At 40.8% G+C, this 22,283-nt stretch overlaps 1 protein-coding gene across 1 annotated transcript in view; it reads left to right on the top strand.

Moving 5' to 3' along the window:
* Positions 1-22,283, top strand: part of GRM1 (glutamate metabotropic receptor 1) — a 187,842-nt gene that overhangs the window by 106,527 nt on the left and 59,032 nt on the right. Inside the window, exon 3 of the mRNA XM_069010433.1 lies at positions 13,674-13,909. Coding sequence (XP_068866534.1) covers positions 13,674-13,909 — 236 coding nt within the window. The remainder of the gene's footprint in view (positions 1-13,673; positions 13,910-22,283) is intronic.

The following is a 22,283-nucleotide window of genomic DNA, read 5'->3' as shown; positions in this document are numbered from 1 at the left end:
AAGATATTCATAGATATTGCCTGGAAGAAATCTTCCAATTCACATACAGCTTGGGGCTTAGTAGGAAAAAAGATGCCTTCTCAATTTCCAGTACAGAACTAGCTAGGATAAATATTTGTTTTGTCCATTTTGAAATTAATCTGATTATATTGTGCATTAATTTGGTGATTTGGTAAATTAGACATTTTGAAGAATGGAGGCCTTCTGAGTTGTGACTTTGATGCATTTTGGTATTTTATTTAGTCTAATGAAATGTCAGTAGTTTACTCAATGTACATTTACTTAATTTCAGTTTGGCTTGTCCATGTAAAAAGTACGTGGAGCTATTTTACTCCTGCAATTTTAAGCGTGTTTCAAGTATCTATAAGAATACATCTAGTGTGAGCAAGATTTTGGCAAATCATTATACTCTTTCTAAATGTACATCTGTGCACAGTTTTTATTAATGTTTATAACCAATAAGGGAGTTTTATCTCTTTCTGTCCATAAAATCTTCAATATACATTTCTGATTAGCATAACTCAGTATGAAGCCTATCTCTTTTAGTAAATCCTCACTTATGTTTACACTTGGATAAGTCTGCATATTAATAATTTTTTAAAAAGAAAAAGGCTTCAATAGCTGCTTTTTCCTATCCCTAGATAGTCAGGAGGGTAGGCAGGTATTGCTGCGTGCAAATTCAGTATTTAAGTATGCATCTCACTATGGCTATTCCATGCCCCACATGCTACAAAATTAGGTTACTTTGGGATGCAATATTGTAACATTGTTCTGCATGCTAGCAGCAGCCTGTGTGAACCTTTCCGTATGTCACTGAGTATCTGCCATCCTAGCTTTCTCAGTGATGCAAGCATGACACCTGCAAGGAATAACACTTGAACAATCTGAATGATAAACTCGTGATCTAATCTTTAAATAAGTACATCCAAACAAGATGCCACATTTCAGTGAGCAAGATATCTGATAATTTCCAGTTATATTCAGGACCTGTTTGGTTTTAATATGGACTAGATACCTGAGACCTAAATGCCAAAAAGGCTGCTACTGTCCCACTCTAGTTCTGTTTGCTACAGCAGAAACTCTTAAGGTGTAGATGTTAGCCAGGTGGTGTTGAACTAAATTTGGTTTAGACAAGAATAAGACTGTACTTAAAGTTCTCATTTAATAAGTGTATAGCTATAGGGATAAACATGACTTTAAGACATCAGTAGTTGCAGAAGGGTAAATCAATAATACTTTTATATATTTTTAAATGCTCTCTAGCATTTGCTTCAGGTCAAGTATAGCAGAATTGTCTGAACAAAGTGGTTTATAAAAAAAAATTCAAGGTATTACACCTGTGTAATGTTCAGCAATTGTTCATGAAAAGATTGGCTAATTTTCAGGTGAATTTGTTATTCGAATTATTCATTGGTTTCTTGGTTTCCTAGCAGTTCATGAGCTTTTCTTTACTGACACAATACAATGCTGTGCTAGTAGGTTACTGAAATTTAACAATTTTATTTGTTCTGTGAAAGCCTTAAAGTATTACTTGATTCTCTCCCTGAAATAGTTTAGATGCTTAGGAGACTCACTAGTATAATATGAATTTGATATTTCCTATATCAATATGTTATTTCAAATGAATGACTCATAAATATTTGAGAGGAAATTATATTATTCATAAACATTCATAGTAATCTCAATGTTCAATTATCCACAGAAAGTGAAAAAGAGAACGGCAAATAAGGACAAATTTAAAATTGTTTTGGTGGAAGCAGTTGTTTGGGGAAATATTCTTCTAATATATGATAACTTTGATTAATATCTCAATGCTTTTTGTGATTTTATCATGGGTTCAATCCTACTTCATTTTTGTTCTTCATTTTATTCAATCTGATTTTCAAAGCCCATGTTAGTGTGCATTGGTATGGAATGGATAATGCACTCTTACCTGCAGCTGCCACTTCCTCTGCAGACACAGCTTCATTAAAGGGCTAGCAAAGCAAAAAGCAGTTCCTAAACAAATACGTGTGTAAAGGTTCAGTTTTCAAGCATGAGTGTGGAAAAGGCATTCCAGAAACCTTGTGCGGGTATGAAAAATAGTCTATATGCAAACCACTAATGGCAAGCTAATGCAAGATGTGGGATGTCCTCTTTAGGTCTTCATATTTGAAATTTGATTTATATTGAGAAAAGGCCTATAAATGCTGTGCATTTCTCTTAACTCGTGTAATATGAGATGGTTACAGTAAGGGATGGCTTGAGGGAATCACCTAAAAATATAAACCCTAAAGGGAAATTTTGGATTATCCTGTGAAAATAAGGAAATATCTTGGAGAAATCTAAAGGCTGTAATTCATGCTGCTTTTGAAAGCACAGTTTGTATGGAAATGGAAATGGGATTCTAAGATGTTTTTCTGTTTTCCTGTTCCTCAGCAGGACCTCAGCAAACAGTGCAAGGAGAGAAGAAAGGAACTACGCTTCCACTTTTTCTGCTTGTGGTTAGGGAAGACATCTATGAATTAATCTTTTCATAAGTGCAGAAAATTCATATCCAAGCATCCAGCAAGATCTGCTGGAGTGGCATGGAGCAAAGAGGAATGTGTGTTTACCTCATCTCTCTCCTATATTTATACATATATATACCTTTCCATGTATTTCCATACTGTTTCCCCTCCATATATTATCTGTCTTTCCAGTCCTTCAGGTCTGACTCGAAGACTGTAGTTGGCCAGAGCAGAGGTAGGAAGGATTCTATTCCCCTTCATGCCCTTACATGCTTACACAGAAAAGACCTCAGTCTCTAGCTTTCAGACAGGTTGGAAGTCTTAGCAGGAATATTTCTTCCTAATTATCCTTCCTGAAAAGGGATTACAGTTGGGCTCTTCATAGCAGGAATGACCATATCCTTACTATCCATACTCATTCTTCAATGAAGTCTTCTTGCACATATTTCAAAGCAAAGCAGCAGCAAGGGGATGCAAAAAATCCACTGGAACTGGTACAGAGATGCAAGGCTAAACCTTTCTATTTTCAGATTTATGTGTATTAATAAGATGTTAAAAATCTTGGATTTGACTCCATGTGACTGAAGTTGTGTCAGGGGAGGTTTAGGCTGGATATCAGAAGAAGATTCTTCACCCAGAGGGTTGTTGAGCACTGGAACAGGCTTCCCAGGGAACTGGTCACAGCACCAAGCCTGACAGAGCTCAAGAAGCATTTGGACAATGCTCTCAGGCACACAGTGTGACTCTTGGGGTGTCCTGTGCAGGGCCAGGAGTTGGGCTTTGATGATCCTTGTGGGTCCCTTCCAGTTCATCTGATTCTGTGATTCTGTATTTCCATTATATTGGAGCTCAGATGCACCTTACATGAGGCACAATGCTAAGATTAAAGTTTCCTATTTGTGTGTGTTTGTTCAAAATTAGATACTCTTCTCTACACACATGCTTCCATTTGGAAAAGATACTGTGCTTTCATCATGATGCCTTGTGTTATGAATTTCAAACATGCAGTGCAAGGATTTAATCCACTTGTCAGTTTGTGGGGAAAGCATGTGTGTATCCCTTTCAAAAAATCAGTCATTGCTTTAGAGAATATGTGTATGGTTGCTGATTTTCCAAGATATGCAGCACTGTACACCCTTGAGAATGGTAAAAACTTTCCTGCATAAAAGCAGGAACTACATTTAAAAATGCCAAACGTATCAAGAATTTTGACAGTAAAGACTCTCCAAGATACTGCCTGCATGATAAATTACATTATGCAAATTGCATGCAAATATATGCACCACATATGATAATTAAAACCTTTGTAAATACATATTTGCAAAATACAATCCATCATGGTCCACAAGGTTATAATCTACATTTTTAAATGAGCAGTGCAAAAACTTTGAACATTCACACAGAAGTGAATGATAATAATTTGAAACATAGTGAACTATCATCTATCAACTTTAGGTTCTTTACAGAGTGTCATTCATTCAAAAAAAAAAATCCCTGATTGACTAAATAAAAATTTCAAGCCCTTACCAACATTTTTTGTTTGTGTGAAATATGATAACTAATGTGCTACTGTGACTGTGAGCTTTCAGTAATCATGAATGGGAAGCGAAAGATGTTGTATGCAATGTCATGAAGAAGAACCTGACAAGAACAGAAATTTTACCAAGAAATGTGACAAATCACTTGCAGGAAGTGGCCTTGGGAATTATTTTTAAACATCATATGTCAATTTCTCTCAGGAAGTAGCACCTCCTGTAGGACATTAGAGTTGAAACCATAATGGTACAGAGCTGTCTCAAATGGAGCAGGGTTAACTGGTAAATCATACCAGTCTCTTCCTCAGTCACACTGATCCTCCCAAGAGATAACCATCCCCAGGTTTGACACGCTCTTCAGTCTATAGTCCATGGGCGGTTTGCAGCCCACAGTGCCATAGTAGCGCTGTGTGAGTTCTCAGTCTAAAATCTGCACAGTCTGGCACCAAATGCTCCTCTTGTACCTTCTCTTGCGTGTGTGTGAGATCGTCAGAGCAGCAGTCTTCTTTTTAATTTCTAAAGCTTTCCCAGAAGGACCTTTAGTTGTTTTCTCTCATGCTTCCAATGTCCAGAACTGATATTCCCATGCTTTCAGCTCATTTTAGTCAAGACTGACCTATGGAGGTGAGCAAACTGGAGAAATCTAAAGGCTGGAATTTGGGGTACATTTGATCCCAGCACAGTTTGTGGGAAAAGGAAACAGATAGGAATCCCACAGTACCCTGTGATGCTGGTTGAAAAAGACCGGGAGCTCGGGAAGGTGATAACTCCTGCCTACCTCCATCCATACATGTAGGAACCAAACTACTGGCCTAAACTGAGGCCTGTATTGAAGGAGGCAATTTTTCAACTCTATTCACTTTTGTGAGACCCCACCTGGAGTACTGAGTCCAGCTCCAGGTACCCAACATAAGAAGGGCTTGGACCTGTTGGAGCAAGTTCAGAAGAGGCCACCAAGATGATCAGAGGGATGGAGCACCTCTCCTGTGAAGACAGGCTGAGAGAGTTGGGGTTATTAAACCTGGAGAAGACTTCAGAGGCTACAGCACCTTTCAGTACCTAAAGGGGGCCTACAAGAAAATGTAGAGGAAATTTTTACAAGGGCATGCAGTGATACGACAGGGAGAAATGGTTTTAAACTTAAAAAGGATAGGTTTCGATTAGATATTAGGAAGAAATTATTTTTTGTGAAAGTGGTGAGACACTGAAACAGGTTTCCCAGAGACCCTGGGGATGCCCCATCCCTGGAAGTGTTCCAGGCCAGGGTGGGTGGGGCTTTGAGCAACCTAGTCTAGCGAAGTGTGTCCCCATGGCAGGGGAATTGCAACTAAATGACTTCTAAGGTCCCTTCCAACCCAAGCCATTCTATGATTGTATGTTATCACCTATTTGTTTTCCTTTCAGCTGAGAAAATTTAGTGAACTTGATTCTTCTGGTTTTGAGGAGGTCAGTCAGTTCTCAGCAGGCCTCAGGCTACAGAATGACAGTACACAGCCGTTCAGCCTGCTCCTGCCGGCAGTGACATACAGGCTTATCTGTAGCTGTGGGATTATTCTCCTAATATTGCTAGGACTTATAACACAGGTAAAAGAAAAACTATCCTTTTTAAAAATTCCTTGTTGGCAACTGAGGAAAGCTCTCCCACCCTTCGATGCAAGTGTGTAATACTAATGAATTAGCTAAATGAGTAAGTGCAAAAATGGCCCTTCGTTTATCATGTTTGCAACAATACTCACTAGGAATAATGATCAGCACTCTTTAGCTGACATTGCTGACTGCTGGGATTGACTGAAAATGCATACACCTAAGGAGGAAAGTCACTTCATGAGTTGCTGACTTATGAGCGTTGGACAGTCTCAATTTTCTTTATGTGGCATCTTCTGTTTAAGGCATGTATTACACAGACACTGAATATCTTTGGTAGTGTTCCTTATTGCCAGAGAACAGGCCCATCCTCCTTCACAATAAGGTAATCGTATTTTTTCTTCACATCAGGCGGGTGAAATAAAGAATTTTTTTTAAAATCTACTTCCAGAAGAAGGCAGCTGAGTAGTCACCTACAGAGCTGTTCATGAGTAACTCTGGGCCTGATTCTGCCACCTGTGATCATAGCAAGTGGCAACACTGATTTTTTCTTTTTTTTTGGCCTATGAAATTATTCCACTTGCCACAGTGGTACTTTTTGGGTTTGTTTTATGCTGAGCTCTGAGTTTCCATCCATTCTGCCAGTAAAGAAGTGCAGTTGTATGACTCTTGCATGCAGACAGGAGAATCTGTGCTGGCTTTTCCAGTGGGGTGCTGTCAGAAAAAACTTCTATAAAATGAGAAAGTGAAATTTGCAGGCTTCCATGTCTGACCAGCTCTGGAAATCCAGAGCACTGGCATTTGCCAGAATCAAATAACAAATTATTTAAATGCCACTTACCACTATTTTGGATTTTGTAGCATTTTGAAATGCCCCTACATAAGCAGTGTCTGAGCCTCTAAAAAATCAGTGTCTGACTACTACACAAAAAGTCAGTTTTTCAAAAAGTACCTTCCAATTAAATTGTCCAGCCTTTAAAAAAATGTATGTATTTAATCCTTATATAATAATTGTCTTTAAAAATACAGATATTGACACATTAAAAAAAAGTCATGGCACTTTACTGAATGTTGAATTCTCTGAGTGGTGCTGTCCTCATATGTAAATGCATTAGAAGTTTGACACAACAGCAGGCCAGCTGGGAGCCTTGGGAGCGTGGCAAGAAGGAATTCAGCAGTGGGGTCTGCAGGGATGAATATCAACATGACAGGGAAGGTGTACTGACATGGACATTAGTTTTGTGGAAAGGAGACAAGGAAAGAATGTAGATTCTGAGCCTTTTGTGTGACAATTATGGTCACCTAGTTCCCTGCTACCCTGTTTGAATAGGATATCTGCAGGGAGCCTCTGTGAAGGTTTAACACTGGAAACTAAAGAGATGGAAATCATGTTAGTATGACTGATTTATTTGGTTTTATAATGACAAGAATATCTCCTGTAGGCAGAAGGATTATTGCAGAAATAATTCATTTAGCATTTTAAAAGGGCTTCTTGCTCTTAATTTCTTTTATTTTATAACTTGTCCAAAGAAAAAGAAAATATCTTATCATGAATGAAAACTTCTTAAGAAAACATTACCTCAGCTAGTGCAAAGGGAGTTGCAGCTCTCCAGTCAGAGGAGTCGAAATCAATTGCCCTCTACAGCTTTGGTCAGTCAGATCAAACTGTTCAAGGGTGCAGGGATCAAATTGCCAGTCAGTATCCATGACTAACAAATGTGTTTCATTTTCTTTACCTGTGAAAGTGTGCTAACTCCCACAAAAATCACAGGGGAAGCAATCCTCATAAGCATGTTTACTTTTGTGGGTTTGCCTGTTTGGAAAAAGCATCTGGACCAGTAACTCTCTGAGTGCTGTGCTGAGAAGCAGAGCAGAGCTGCTGCTGCATCATTTAAGAGTTAAGCCCTGAAGAGATGAAAATAGAAAGGCTGATTGCTGGTTGTCTCATCAGCCCTTGTGAAAAGCAGCTGACATTATTCATGTTTGGAAGAGGAGAGGAAATTGGAAATCCATTCCATTTCTCCCAGTGTTTCAGTCACAAGAATATATGTGACTGTGGTTCAGAAAATATAGAGAGGCTAAGACGCTTGAACCACAATTCATTGATGTCCGTTGTCACAGATTAACAGAACAGTAAATTGACTGGAAAAAAAAAAATCATCTGTGATAATGGGAAATAGGACTTGTGATGCTCTGGGGTAGCTTTGGGCTTTTTCCCTTTCCTCCGATTTTTGTTTGTGAGTGAATATCGAAATTTGGATTTGGTATCATTGATGTCAGCCACCAGACTGGGACTTGGACCAAGAGCAGCTTGCAGAGTATCACTGACCGTTTTGATTGTGATAAACACCACAAAACCATAACAAAAGCTGTTCTTTCTCTCCTAAGAGCAAAAAGAGTGGTTGCTAGTTTGACACCCACATGCTTTTCCCTCCCTCACTGTTTCTGTCATCACATTTTAAACCCCCTCACAGAGCTTCAGATCAACAGTTGCACAAGACACCCAGCACATTTCAAGGCTGGATAGTCACTCGCATGGACACTTACCAGGGATGACAGTTTGGGTAATGGGTATTGGGCCACCTCCTGAAATCTGTATCAAAGGCACACAGAGAGATGGGCTAGCAAAAAGTGCTATGTGTAGTGCTGCTTGCTATTCAGAAGAATGAAAGAAGGATAGTAGGTGGAATGTACTTTTTCTGACAACAAAAGAATAGTATGTGCTTCCTTTTTAAAAGAAATTCCATTTTTATGTTGACTCAGCTATTGGTCTTGTGATTCTGTCACTGACATTCCCACTGTCATCTGGACATCAGTATCATGCTGTTGCCCAGCAAAAAAACATCATTTTTTTCCACCATCTTCTGGACCACTATCCATTTATTCATATGACACCAAGGGTGCAATTCTTCCAGCCACTTTTTTTTTAACATGTACATAAACAGCAAAAAGGAATACAGAAAGGTATTATAACAGGATCTTAGGTCTCTAGTAATCCTCCCACAGCTGGTGGTAGGGCTGCACATCCCCCTAGGGCACATTTCAGCTCAGTCAGCCTGCAGCTGCCAGGATGGCACAGATCCCCTAAGAAACCAGAGGACTCCTCTTTGCTTCCTTGACTTTACTGAAAGTAAAGCTCCCATGTGAGCTCCAATACATAGGAACTTTTTTCCTCTGATTCCAGTGCTTTTTATTCCCATTTTGCTGAAGATAAAACTTATCAGACATATTTAACAATTTGAGGAAGTTGAAGAGAGAATAAAAAATATTTGGGGCCAGAAAGAGACAAACATTAGGTGAAAATCTGTGTTCCAGTTTAGGGGGATTCTTCAATGAGCTGCCCTCAGAGGACTCAAAGTACACTTTCTCTTGTCTTTCCAGATTTGCTCTGTTTTGCCTTCAGAGTGTATGTGGCAATTTTCCAAGTTAAACATATTGGGGAAGGGGGGAGGAAAAATAAATAATTATTCTTTGGCTGGTAGGAATCCAAGCAGTAGTGAAACTACCTCATTTCAAGAAGTTCTTGTAAAAAATGGCTCAATTTACTTAATCTTTTTGACTTCCTAATGTTTCTGCTTGAGTCTATAGTTTGAAAGCCAAAAACATTGTGACAAATTATGAGGTAATTATGCAATTAGGACTCAATTACTCATTCTGTAAGACTGATCTCTTTCCTACATTTCCCCCACATAATAAAAAATAAGTATTGTGTCTTTTTGTCCTCTCTTGTCCATCTTGAATTACTTTAGAAAGTTAGTTTTCATGGTTTTACCTTTGTAAGGTTATCTAGAGCAGGATTATCTAGACTGTGGTCTGTCATGAAGTGGTCAGGGGTGCATGGTACATTTTATTATTTGTCCTCAGCATATGGACAAGTGAAGAGTGAGGGGATGCAGAGATATTGAACTGCGGCTTCTTTCCCTCTCCAGAATTTCAGGCAGTCTGCTGGGGCAGGGAGCAGGGATGGACTGTAAAATTGTAGGTTTTTGACTCTGTGCACCCCTGTGACAATTCAAGTGCAGCTGTCAGGCCAAGGCTGAATCACGTGGGTATCACTTGGGCTGTATTGGTACAAAATACTATGTAACTGGCTGTTGGGAGAAATGACCAGCAGCTTCTGTCAGGTTCACCTTGGCAGAGAGAGTCCCTTTGGGATACTTCCAAAATCACTGTCTCCCTCCTGTGACCTACACCCTTCATCTCCCCCAGCTCTTCACTTTTATACACGAAATACACGAAATACAACATGCACATACTTGTATCTCATGCTGCATGAAGATATTGGTCAACAGTTTGTAAACTCAGAAATTCTGGGCAGTTCTACTGCAAGGCCTTGGCAAAGGGGAAACAGAGAGGAAATACTGCCTTGAAGGTGCCATGTAGTGCCATCTAAAATTTGTACAGATTTGTGAGTTCCTGAGACTAGGTTGAAAGGAATGTGTTGATCACTCTGCACTACCAGATGTCCCATGGCTTAAATAACTTCCATAATAGAGGTTGGCATTTTGTTTGCCATGTGGAAAGAATTTAGTACATGGTGTAGTGGTTTGGTTCAAAATATCTATCCATTACTTACTTATTTTCCTTCTGTGAGATAAGAATTAGGAGAAAGCATTAAGAAACCTTAAGCAGTTGCAGTACAAAGAAAGAGTTTTATTACTAATAGAATTAAAAGTAAAGAGAAACAACAAGAAATTAAAGCAAACCCCCTCCCCCTTTCCAGCACTTTCCTCCTTTTACCCAACTCACACAAAGGGTAACAGAACATGGGATTTTAGTCAGTGTTGCAGTTCTTGATAAAAGTCTTTCATATTCTTAAGGAAAAAAGGGTTTTCTTCAGTTCCCAAACTGCCACCAACAGCAGACCCACACGGAAAGAAACAATCTGCTGTGGTGTAAAACATCTCTTCCATTAAAATCTCACAGTTCCTTCACGCTGACACACATGGGCCATCACACGGGGTTATTAATCTTTTTAAGGATGAGTTACTTTGGCCTGAACACAAAGGCTTTTTTTCACCACAAGTCTCCAAAAAGCCTCTCAATACTTCTGTATAGCCTGGCATAGGCACTCTTCACAATTTCCACAGGCCACACGTGAACTTTTCATCCCTCCATGTACTCCAAATGGATTAAAGAGACAAACAGTTTGTGGTATTACAGTTTCTTACCACAGCATGCAAGAAGTTTTTTAAGCTACGCGTGACAATCGCGGCACCGCCCTCTTTTCTCCCATCGCCATTTCCAGCTTCATCTCGCATGACTCACTTTGTCTTCCTCTCTGACTCTGAAGCCGCCATGTTGAAGAGTGTCCTTGTTCAGGCTTTACGGCGGAGAAAGCCTCGTTCCCTTTGTGCTGCTGGCTGCATGGTGTCCTCTTCAGTTCAGTGTGAGGTGTGCGGGCTGCAGACAGGAGGCTCTGCCAGCTCCCGTTGGCTCCGCCGGCTCTGCATAGAGAGGAGAGGAGAAGGACCCGCCGGTCCCAGGAAGCCGCGCTGGCTGGATTTAGCTGTGTGACAGTCCTTGGCTGGTTTTAGCTGTGCAGCAGTCCATGGCTGGGTTTAGCTGTGTGGCAGTCCATGGCTGGTTTTAGCTGTGTGCAGTCCATGGCTGGTTTTAGCTGTGTGGCAGTCCATGGCTGGTTTAGCTGTGTGGCAGTCCATGGCTGGTTTAGCTGTGGGGCAGTCCATGGCTGGTTTTAGCTGTGTGGCAGTCCATGGCTGGTTTTAGCTGTGTGGCAGTCCATGGCTGGGTTTAGCTGTGTGGCAGTCCATGGCTGGGTTTAGCTGTGTGGCAGTCCATGGCTGGTTTAGCTGTGTGGCAGTCCATGGCTGGGTTTAGCTGTGTAGCCGTCCATGGCTGGTTTAGCTGTGTGGCAGTCCATGGCTGGGTTTAGCTCTGTGGCAGTCCATGGCTGGTTTAGCTGTGTGGCAGTCCATGGCTGGGTTTAGCTGTGTAGCAGTCCATGGCTGGTTTAGCTCTGTGGCAGTCCATGGCTGGTTTTAGCTGTGTGGCAGTCCATGGCTGGGTTTAGCTGTGTAGCCGTCCATGGCTGGGTTTAGCTGTGTGGCAGTCCATGGCTGGTTTAGCTGTGTGGCAGTCCATGGCTGGTTTAGCTGTGGGGCAGTCCATGGCTGGTTTTAGCTGTGTGGCAGTCCATGGCTGGTTTTAGCTGTGTAGCCGTCCATGGCTGGGTTTAGCTGTGTGGCAGTCCATGGCTGGGTTTAGCTGTGTGGCAGTCCATGGCTGGTTTAGCTGTGGGGCAGTCCATGGCTGGGTTTAGCTGTGGGGCAGTCCATGGCTGGGTTTAGCTGTGGGGCAGTCCATGGCTGGGTTTAGCTGTGTAGCCGTCCATGGCTGGTTTGAGCTGCCTGCGGCTCTGGGACGGTTCCCCCGCAGTGACCCAGGGTCCGTGCTGCGGTGTTAGGAAAGGGGGGGAGCAGGGGCCCTGGCCCAGCCCGGCCCAGCAGGGCCCGGAGGCTCAGAAGCCCCTCCACCTTCCAGCAGACCAGCTCAAACGAAAGACAATTCCTGCCTTTCCATGTGGTTTAAATATGTAAATTGTGAGAAGCGTCATTAGTCTAAAAGACTGTCCATCAGCTCAGGTTCAACCCACTACACGTGGGTTTTCCTGTATTTTCATGGAGAAATGCCATTTTCTTTCCAGGTGCTTAGAGCACAGATACAGCAGTTAATATGAAAGCCAACTAAACCATGCAGCTATTTAGTCTTGTGGCTGAGGACCAGAGGCTCACACATGCCCAGTGCATAGTCACCTTACAGCTGTTTGACTAGGACTGTGCCAGAGCTTGCTACTTCAAATCATGTCTATTTTCCTTTGTGGATTCCCAGGCACCTGTATGCTGAGTGTCTCATAAATGCCTTCAGCTAGTAATGGTCTGCACCACAACACTCTTCTCAAGGCTGTGTGTAAGAGGCTTCTAACAAGGACATTGTTTCAGTCTGTCTGTAATTCAGGATGCAATCCTCTTTTGGGTGACTCTGAGACTTATCTCAGTGGTCAATTGCATTTTTCCTCTTGAGCTCTTTGCTGCTGGAAGTGCTTCATCTGTCTGGTAGTCGCAGAAGCAGTGCAGATGATTTGATTCTGAGTGCAATATTCCTAGACCTGAGGTGCCAGAATAATCTATTTCTCTCATTACATGCCCAGCATTTTAAGATTAAGCAATGGCCAACTTTTATTTGCACTTAAATTAGACTGTAAAAGCACTGTTCTTAGGGGACCCTAATAAGAACTGGAGAATGACACTAAATCCATGGACTCCCAAAGAAGGAGAAAAAGAACTAGAGAACTAAACTAAAGCTCAGATGCTAAGCCCAGTGGACTTTGTTCAAACCTGTTAAGATAGACTTTCCATGAAATAATGTTGTCAAGAGTTTTATCTTCAGGTTTTCAAAAGTATCTCACATATGAACAAACAGAGAAGTAGACAGCTGTTGTTTGTTAATTAAACCAAAAAGAAAAGAAAGAAGAAGGAGGAGGAGAGGGAAAAAAGCATGTTATAACAAATCCCATGCAGTGTGAGAACAGCATGTTGTTTTCTTTTTAGTTTGGTTGAGTAGTCTTACTCAATTCTCTTCCAACAGAATGCATTTCTCACTTCATGTTTGATTTGAATTGCTCTTCCAGCTGTATAATCCATGCATGCTGAGGTCTATTTTGAAAAACATCCAGGTTCCTGGCTCGTTTTCCTTTTCATCAGCATTAATTTTCTCAGTTTCCACCTCTTATAGAACAGCAGAAATTAGGCAGAATCTCTTCAGTCACAGAGACATCACAGCACAAGCTATGCCAAAATAACCTTTCCAGAAGGACAAGGATAAATCCTCATTATTCTGGATGAGTTAATGAGGACTCTGCATGAAATCAGTCAGACTGCTCATTACAAGTTGCTATCACTCTGCTTTCTCTGCCTGAATTTTACATCTTTAGATTCCCCATTAAACATTTTCTTCCAAGGGTGCCAGCCTGCCTTTGGCTGGTCGCTTTTTCAAAACAAGCTTTCTGTCTTTGTGTAATAAGTGTATTTTTGCCTCTTTTCAGTGACGGTTGGGCAGACAGAGATGAAGTCATTGAAGGTTATGAACCCGAAGCAAATGGAGGCATTACTATCAAACTGCAGTCTCCTGAGGTGCTGGCGTTTGATGACTACTACCTGAAGCTGCGTCTGGACACCAACACGCGCAACCCCTGGTTCCCTGAGTTCTGGCAGCACAGATTTCAGTGCCGCATTCCAGGGCACCCACTAGAGAATCCTAACTTCCAGAAGAATTGCACTGGTAACCTGTTAAATATTTTAATTTTTTTTTCCAGTTTTTGAGTCTGTGCCCTGGCAAAAAATTGTCCTTGGTTCTGGTTTGGGTTTTTCTTGTCATTGTTTTGTTGGCTTTTTGTTTGGGTTTTTTGGTTTTGATTGTTTGTTTTTAATTAAATGCTTGTTGTTGTTTATTTTTGTTTGTTTTTATGCAAAGAAAGATGATGACCTCAAATTGTACAGATAATAATCCCAGCCCTGGTGGGAGTATGTCTGGTGTTGGTTGCACAGCCTCCTCTCAATTTAGTTCTGCTCTGTTATAGAGTGACTTACCCCCTTTTCTTGTTTTAGGGCTATGCTAAGGCTGACAAGAGTGCCTAAGTTTGTAGTATGGCCTGTAAAAAATAAAGAACATGAAATTTTAACAAAAATAAGAACAAATTTATGCTTTTTTTCCTCAAAGTCAGCTTTTGTGATCAACTGAGTAATCAGGAATTTCACAGACAATAGAAAACCAATTTTAAGGAAAATTGATGAGTCTTAAACTTGGCCAGTAATCTGCTTTATCTTTTTTTTCTTAACCCAGTAAAACATACACAGTTTGCTTCTACTATGTAGCATTCACATAAAAAACACATCGTACACATGGAAGTAACTCTTACCTCATAGCAAGGGAAGCGTACCTGTGCATAGACAGGTTTTCTCTTTCATTCAAAATCCAAGAAAATAAACTGAAATGTTTCAGTAAGATTAAATTTATTCGTAATTTGAGTGATGATTACATTTCTGTGAAATCCTTGCTGAATGATTTTTGCATATATTTTGGTTGTAGTTTGTAAATGCTTGATTCCTAGTCAAAAGGGTATGCTTGATATTAAGGAAGTTATTTCATTAGAAACAAAACTAATGAAGCCTTGCTTCCTGTCTATTTCAGTCATTTTCTTTACATTTTGACCTCTTCTATCCCCTAGCAGTAATCTCAGTTGGTGTTCACATGCTTCCTGAGCTGCATTCCCACAGTTTCTAGTTCTTCCCTTCTCCATCAGTAATACTTCCTAATAAGAACTTCCACAGTATGTTTGCTTCTCTCCAGTTCCCTTATTCACCATTGAGGCACATTATCAAATACTGTCACTGACTTAAAACTGGGTTGATGTGCTGACTGGCAGGCAGGCTGGCCAGTCTGGTTGCTGAGGGACTAATGGCAAGCCAGACAGGCTAAATCCGTGTTGATAATTTTTCCTGAAAGGAGTTATTAACTTTGGACTTTACCAAAATGTTGATTTTTGGTGTAAATATTTAATCGGCTTTAGGAATGCTTCAACTCAGACAAAGGAGTTATTATAGGTCAACAAGGGCAAAAATTGCTAAGGAGAGTTGAATGATTGATGCACAATGCAAATACACAACCTTTTTTTGTGAGAAAAGAAGCTTAAAATTGCACTGTTTCGTTCTTTCCATTTACACAAATAAATTTCATGCTGATGAGAAAAGGCTTAATATTCAGGCATCTCAGCAGCTGTTGTAAACATGGGTAGTTTTTTTTCCAGCCTCTCTTTGGTTATGAAACTAAAACTTGAGTCTGAACCGGCATAGTCACCCTTCATCTGGTGGATCAAAGGCAAGAGAACTCACCACGTGGTGAGTTCAAAATGGCCAACATGGGGCACTTCTGCATAGAATGTGTAGGTGAGTTTTCAGACAGCAATTGCTGTAGATTGTAAAATTGTACTTAAGCCAAAAAAAAAAAAAAAATCACAGAAGAAAACAAATGGGAGCTGCTTTATTAAAAAACATCCCACCCCAAACTTTTCAGGATGTCCCAGGTTTGAAGTCACTGGACATTGCAGAGGGTCTGAAGAGGCATCATTACATGACTGCCTAGTGTTCTGGGCTTCTCAAGGTGTTAGGGACCACTACATTCTGATAATACTAGTGAAGCACAAAATCATTTGTCTACATTGGTAGACTCTAACAGTTATCAGTGTCAAGTCAGGCATCCAGACATCTTTCCCTCCTCTAGAAAGCTGTAAATTTTTGCATGAAACCTCAAAATATGTGGTACTTCTTAGGCTTTGCTGGAAAGCAATCAGGTCTTAAATTTGGTGGTGTACCACTGATAACCCTCAGGCTTATCACACACAACTAAAAAGTTCATAAATGTCTCAAATCTCCAAAGGGAAGCATCACAAGGTATCTTTCCCAATAATGACATACCTACAGAATCAAGAGATCTACGTGTCCCCAGCAAATCTGGGGACAATACAATATTTATTTTTCTTTAACTACACAGATCTGACTGCTGACTTTCTGTCACCTCCAGACCTTTCTGTGCATATGCCTTTATCTGACATTTCTGGAAGGTTAAGAATGTCACTTTAAATACTAGCAGCTTCAAAGCTGTTTGGTGGAAACTTTCTCTCCAAGGAAGTCTAGTATGAAAGTGCCAAGAAACCACGTTCTTTACTGCTCACAGATTTGGAGGCAGGCCTTTTCCCAAACTCTCTGTTAATAAAATGAGTCTGGATTGCCTCTTGCCTCCTTCACAAAGTATCTCCATACACAAATTTGAAGGAGAAAACCCATGCTGCTCAATAAATAATAAGCACTAATATTTTAAACCCATTAAAAGTGCCAATAGGTGATGTTCTGACTTTTTGTGGTACTACAAATTTAAGTACTGCTGCCACACCTATATCACCCTAGGAAAATAATCAGTATCCAGTACTGGTATCAACTCCAGTATATCTAAGAGCTTTTACTCCTACCTCAAGTATGCCCTCAATATTACTGTGAAAAGGCTCACAGGGCCCTGCACCATGGAAAAAGCTGAGTCCCCTGTGGTCCCAGGAGTCCTTGCATATTATTAGCATGTGTTGTTACTGTCTCTGGGTCATGGTCTCTTTTGTATTACAGAAGTGCAGTGCTAGTCCTTACTGAGAACAAAGCACACCCATACTTCAGCATAGACAGCACTTATCAAAGGCCATACTGCTCAAGTTCATTTTCCATGTCTGGAGAGTTAACTTCTCGGGAAACTGTATAATGAAAAAGAAAACCATGTACAAATGTTCTTGTGATAGGCAAGCATAGTGTAATTGTATTTACCCATCAAGAGGCTGCTAGGAGCAGCTAGAAACAAACAAAAAAAAAAGCAAGACAGCATTGCTCTTTGAATACCTTATTAAAAAATATTCAAAATATTTGAACCTATCTGTTTTAAAAAGGAGATTAATAGCAAAGTTTGTATTTATTGAGAATCTTCAGTTACTGCCTGCCCATTATAATTTACTCATTTAGAATCTAATCAGTTTACTGAGTGATTTATTTGGAATTGCCACTGGCATGTGAAGTTCAATTTTTATCATTCATGGATAGGCAAGGACTTCTCCTCAAGTAATTACAGCTGCTGCATTTGCAATTTCTCACACCCTGTTACTGTTGAGTCAGCACTACCTTGGGATTGCATACTCTCTACAAAGCAAGAGAAAGCTAGTTCCTAGAAATCTCCGTTCTCTGAGATGAGAGGAATTACTGCTTGAATTCCCTCATTCAGTCTCTGAGAAGACTGGTGTTGTCCTTCAGAAACTCTCATGTTACACTGAGCTCTGAATGTACATGCATGTTTTGGGGAAAAAAGGTCTATCTGGTCTAAGCAGTATTGGAAGGAAGAAAGTCCAAGTGTGTTCTATTCTGTGAAGGCTGTAGGATGCCTAACAATTTGCCACATTTTCAAAATAGCTCGTCTGGATTACTAGAATTATGTTGTAGTAGCAACAAATTCTTGGGAAGAGAAGAAATCCATCAAGACTGTTGCAATTACTGCTCTTTTGGATCATCCCTTCTTGCAAAAATTAAACAACTTACTTTTCCCACTTGGGTGGCAGCCAAATGAGTGGGAGCTATTTTTGACTCATTCTTTGCAATGTTTAAGCCAAGCGACTCTTGTAAGGGAATGACTTTTCCTATCCCTCTCTCTTTCCTTCCCTCTTTCTCCAGCTGCTATAGGAGATATTCCTTCTCAGTAGGGTTCAAGTATAGAAACTTTCTTATATGTAGACGCGTTGGATCTGGCTGAGATGGGGTTAACTTTCCCCGCAGCAGCCCTCATAGTGCTGTACTTTGTATTGGTAGCTAGAAAATGGTTGGTAACACACCAGTTTTTTAGGGCACTGCTGAGCAGCTTTCATGCTGCATTGAAGCTCTCTCCCACCCCATATCCCCACCCTCAAAGGCTGGTAGGTTGGGAGTGAACAAGAGGTCAGGAGGGGACATAACTGGGACAGTTGACCCAAACTGACGAAAGGTTCCACACTATATGGTGTCATGGTCAGCAATAAAAGATGTGAGAAAGGATGAGAATGTGGGAGAGCATTTGTTATTAAGGCATGTGTCTTGCAAAGCAACATACTGAGGCCCTATTTCCCAGGAACCAACTGGACATCATCTGCTGACAGAGTTAGAGAATACACTCTCCTTTTCTTCTATACATGGTCATTGTTTTTTTAATCAAACTGCCTTTAACCTGACCCAACGGTTTTAAAATTTTTTTATATATTTTTCTCCCATGTCCTGCTGAGGAGGAGGAGTGAGAAAGTGGCTTGGTGGGCACCTGCCAGCCAGTTGAAGTCAACCTACCACAGTAGAAAACACATATTTGTATATGGATATTCTCCTAGAGTTTCCTGGATATCTAGCAGGCCAAAACCACTTCCAGTACAGAGTTGTTCTTAAATTGCCTGTGCCACTAAGGTACTTTTAATGTATCCCATGTAGCTGCTACAGTCTGTAGGAAACAAAAGCAGCTCTGCATGGACCCCTTATTCATAGTGGAATTCAGAAGTTCACATCATTCCTCATGCCCTTCAGATGAAAAGTCAGAACAGAACGAAGTGTTTTAACAGGAACAAAAAAGGCTGTTTCTGAATTTGAGGTACTGAGACACTATCTGACTCAGGACTGACCTGACAGAAGGTTCCCTTAGCACACAGCCTCAGGCACTGCCCCAAGGAACAGTTGCTACTTGTCTCAGTTCATTAGAAAACTCAGCCCTTTCCACATTTTGCAGATTGTACACTGACAGCAAGGTTAGATGATAGACTGTCTGAGGCAATAGGGTTCAGATATTTTTCTAATAAATTCGTAGGACATTTTTTCCCTGATACGATAGCCCAAATGTAATGGAAGTGGGTTTTTTTCACACAAAATTTCACTGGCAAATCTTTCTCTGTTGTACATGGTGAGCTCACATTGGCCAAAATTAAATGCAAGTCATACTCACACAGAAATGGTGTAAAACTCAGTGCAGTGCAAACACTTGTAGGGATGTCTAACTGCTTTTCTACAGAATGCCTTATTTTCCTCCTGGCAGATAATACAATGGCTGGAGTTTATGTAAACCAGGTGGGATGAGTCCTCCTCTGCACCACAAGAGACAGTTATGAAACTGGTAATGGAACTGATGCAAATAACAGATTATGCTCACAGCAGTTCATCTGCTGGGACAACAAAATACATTGGCAGGCAATGAGCACAAACATTTTTCAATAGAGCAAAGTGGAACAAAGTGGGCAATTCATGATTCATTCATTGATTCAATTGATCTTTGTGAAGAAGGGTTATTTGTCAGTGAATGTATTTGTTGCAGACAAGAACAAGAAATGTAGATATTTTTTGTTCCAAAGGAGGTCATAGTCCAAGTTCCCTTTAGGATGCTTACTCATACTTTGGTCATGCCATAAGGATTGCTTTATCTGCTAATTCCTGTCTTGGTCCAAGAGAACTGCAAGCAATCAGTCTGAGTGCATCCAGAGTCACAAGGATCACAGGATCACTCAGTCTAGAAGGTAGCTCTGGAAGACTGTAGTCCAACTCCCTGTCAAAGCAGGGTAAATTATCATCAGTTCGGACCAGGTTGATCAGGCCTTGAAAACCACCAAGGCTGCACAGCGTGTCTGGGAGGTTGCACAGAGTGTCTGGGCAACCTGTTCCACTGCTTGAATGTGAAAAAGTTTGGCCTCATATCCGGTCTAAACCTCTCTTGTTTCAAGAGGCGCCCATCATCTCTTATTCTTCCACCAGGCTTCACTATTAAAAACCTGTCCCTCTCTTCTTCATAACCACCCCATAGGTATGAGGGGCTGTTGTAAGGTTCCCCTGCAGGCTGAACAAGCTCAGGTCCTTCAGTCTGTCCTCAAAGGCAAGGAATGGAGCTCTAGATCATCTTGATGGCCCTCTGCTGCATGCACTCCAGGTTATCAGTGTCTTTTTTTATTAGGGATTCACAAACCATGTGCAGTGTTCTAGATGCAGCCTGATGCATGCCAAGTAAAGGATGGTGGTAGTGGTTAGATAACCACATGCCTCAGTCACTGGTTGTGCTGTTGTTACCATCCTGCTTACAGGATGTTGCTTGCCATCATTCCTACCAAGGATCTGTATGTCCACCCTATTCTTGTGTCAAATTTGGTCCTAAGAAGATGTATCTTTTCCCATCTCCTTTCTGCAGCAGACATAAATTTTCATCACACCTAACCAGTTCTGGATGACCACCATAAATCTTCCTAACATATCAAATCATGGGCAGAACATAATGATAGCAGAGGAATCTTGGGAAGAAGGCTAAATATTCCAGAAGAGGCATTTATGCTTTGGTATAAATAATGCAGGCTCATACTTCTTGAGATGAGAATGTCAGGGAATATACATTATTTTGTCACTGGACTACATTTGGTATAGCCATACTCTGAAAGAGATGTGGAGCCCTGTGCAAAGGTGGTTTAAATATTAGAGACCCATACAGCAATACAAAAATCTGTGCAGTGTTACATGAAAATACCAGTTCAAGTACAGGAGTAGTGTATTTATGTCTGTGGAATATTATACCCAAACTTTGAAATCGACTCATTTCAACAAGTGGTTCTGATGTCAGGTGGAGTTGTTTGCCTCTAGTTAAGATTTCTCTGAAAAGCATCCCTAAGTGTTTGCCACCATTATCACCCACTCATTAAAAAGTAACTGGTTTTATCCCATTCAGACATGCAGCTCTTATAATTTTAGTGAAAGGTTTGGGGTTTTCTGACATAGGATATCTGTGGTTTAGAAATGGTACTCCCCAATTCAGTGCCCCAACCAAGACTCTCCCAAACCTGATGCGACTCACTCACTCACCCTCTTTCCCCCCCACCCCTTCCCAGTCCAGGAATGGAGTAGAGAATTAGAGGCACAGAAGGTGAAAGGGGGTTAAGATAAGAAAAAATTTACTGGAAATAAAAATTAAATAAGAAAGTGAACAATAGCAGAACAACAAGAATGAAAAATATAAGACAAAGAAACAAAGAGGTGGTTTACATGGAAAACTGCAACAAATACCGACCAACTCTTCACCACCACACCACCTTTTCTCCCACTGGAGGGGAATGTAAGAGAAAGGCCCTTTCCCTCACCTTGGCAATGATGTAAGATGGTATCAAATAACATTACAGTCTTGGCTACAGCCCATTCCACTGATTTTGGCTGAAACAAGGGCAAGGATAATAACATCTTTTTAGGAGATCTACAGGGCCTCTGCTCATGCCAGTCATGATTGTTTTTCTGTTTTTGTTTGTGAAGTTCTCCTTGATTGCACTTACTGCACCAGATGGGAAGATAGAAGACTGATGGCTGCCTATTCCCATCCTGAGACACAGCTATACTTGGCCAATGCATCTTTCAGATTACATCCAGGCCACCAGTAATGTAGTTCAGAGGTTCTCTGAACTTTTTCTCAAGACCCACCCAATTTTGATGAATCTATATGAGATGACATGGGGTTTTCCTTTTCTCATCTCAGTGGACAATGCACTCCAGGATGTCTACTTGATTTTTCTACACTTTTCTGAAGGAGTGAATGCATTTCCAGTGAGAGTTGATCTGAGTTGTTTTCAGAGTCGGATAAATTAGATCCAGCAGACATTATTAGGGCTCATCCTGCTGTGTCAAACAAGCATGTAGGTGTTTCTCTGAGAACATTCTTTTAATCTCAACATCTGCTGGGCTCCCCCATGAAGCACCTGTCCCATGAGACTTTTTATCAGCAGAAGCACCTACAGCAGGAAGTACTGCCACTGCAATAATTCAGAAAAAGTAATTATAAGGCAACAGCCTGGTGTGCACTCTGCCAAGTCAGCCACTGCTTGTCAATCACCTTTGTGATATATAGGAGACATATTTTTAAGCTTTTGAAGAAGGAATCAAGCTACTGACATGCCATAATTTCTTTAAAATATGTATTTACAATAAGTATCCTGCGACTTGTCCTTGCTCTCCTCTGCTTTGCATTCTCATTACATACTTAGGTGCTGTATCACACTCTTTTTCCTCAGTATTAGGCAGAAGATCCTAGTGATTACAGCAGTGCT

This window comes from Aphelocoma coerulescens, chromosome 3 (genome assembly GCF_041296385.1).
Source record: "Aphelocoma coerulescens isolate FSJ_1873_10779 chromosome 3, UR_Acoe_1.0, whole genome shotgun sequence".
Taxonomy (NCBI): domain Eukaryota; kingdom Metazoa; phylum Chordata; class Aves; order Passeriformes; family Corvidae; genus Aphelocoma; species Aphelocoma coerulescens.
The sequence above is the reverse complement of the archived record's forward strand: the minus strand, read 5'-3'. Positions and strand labels throughout refer to the sequence as shown.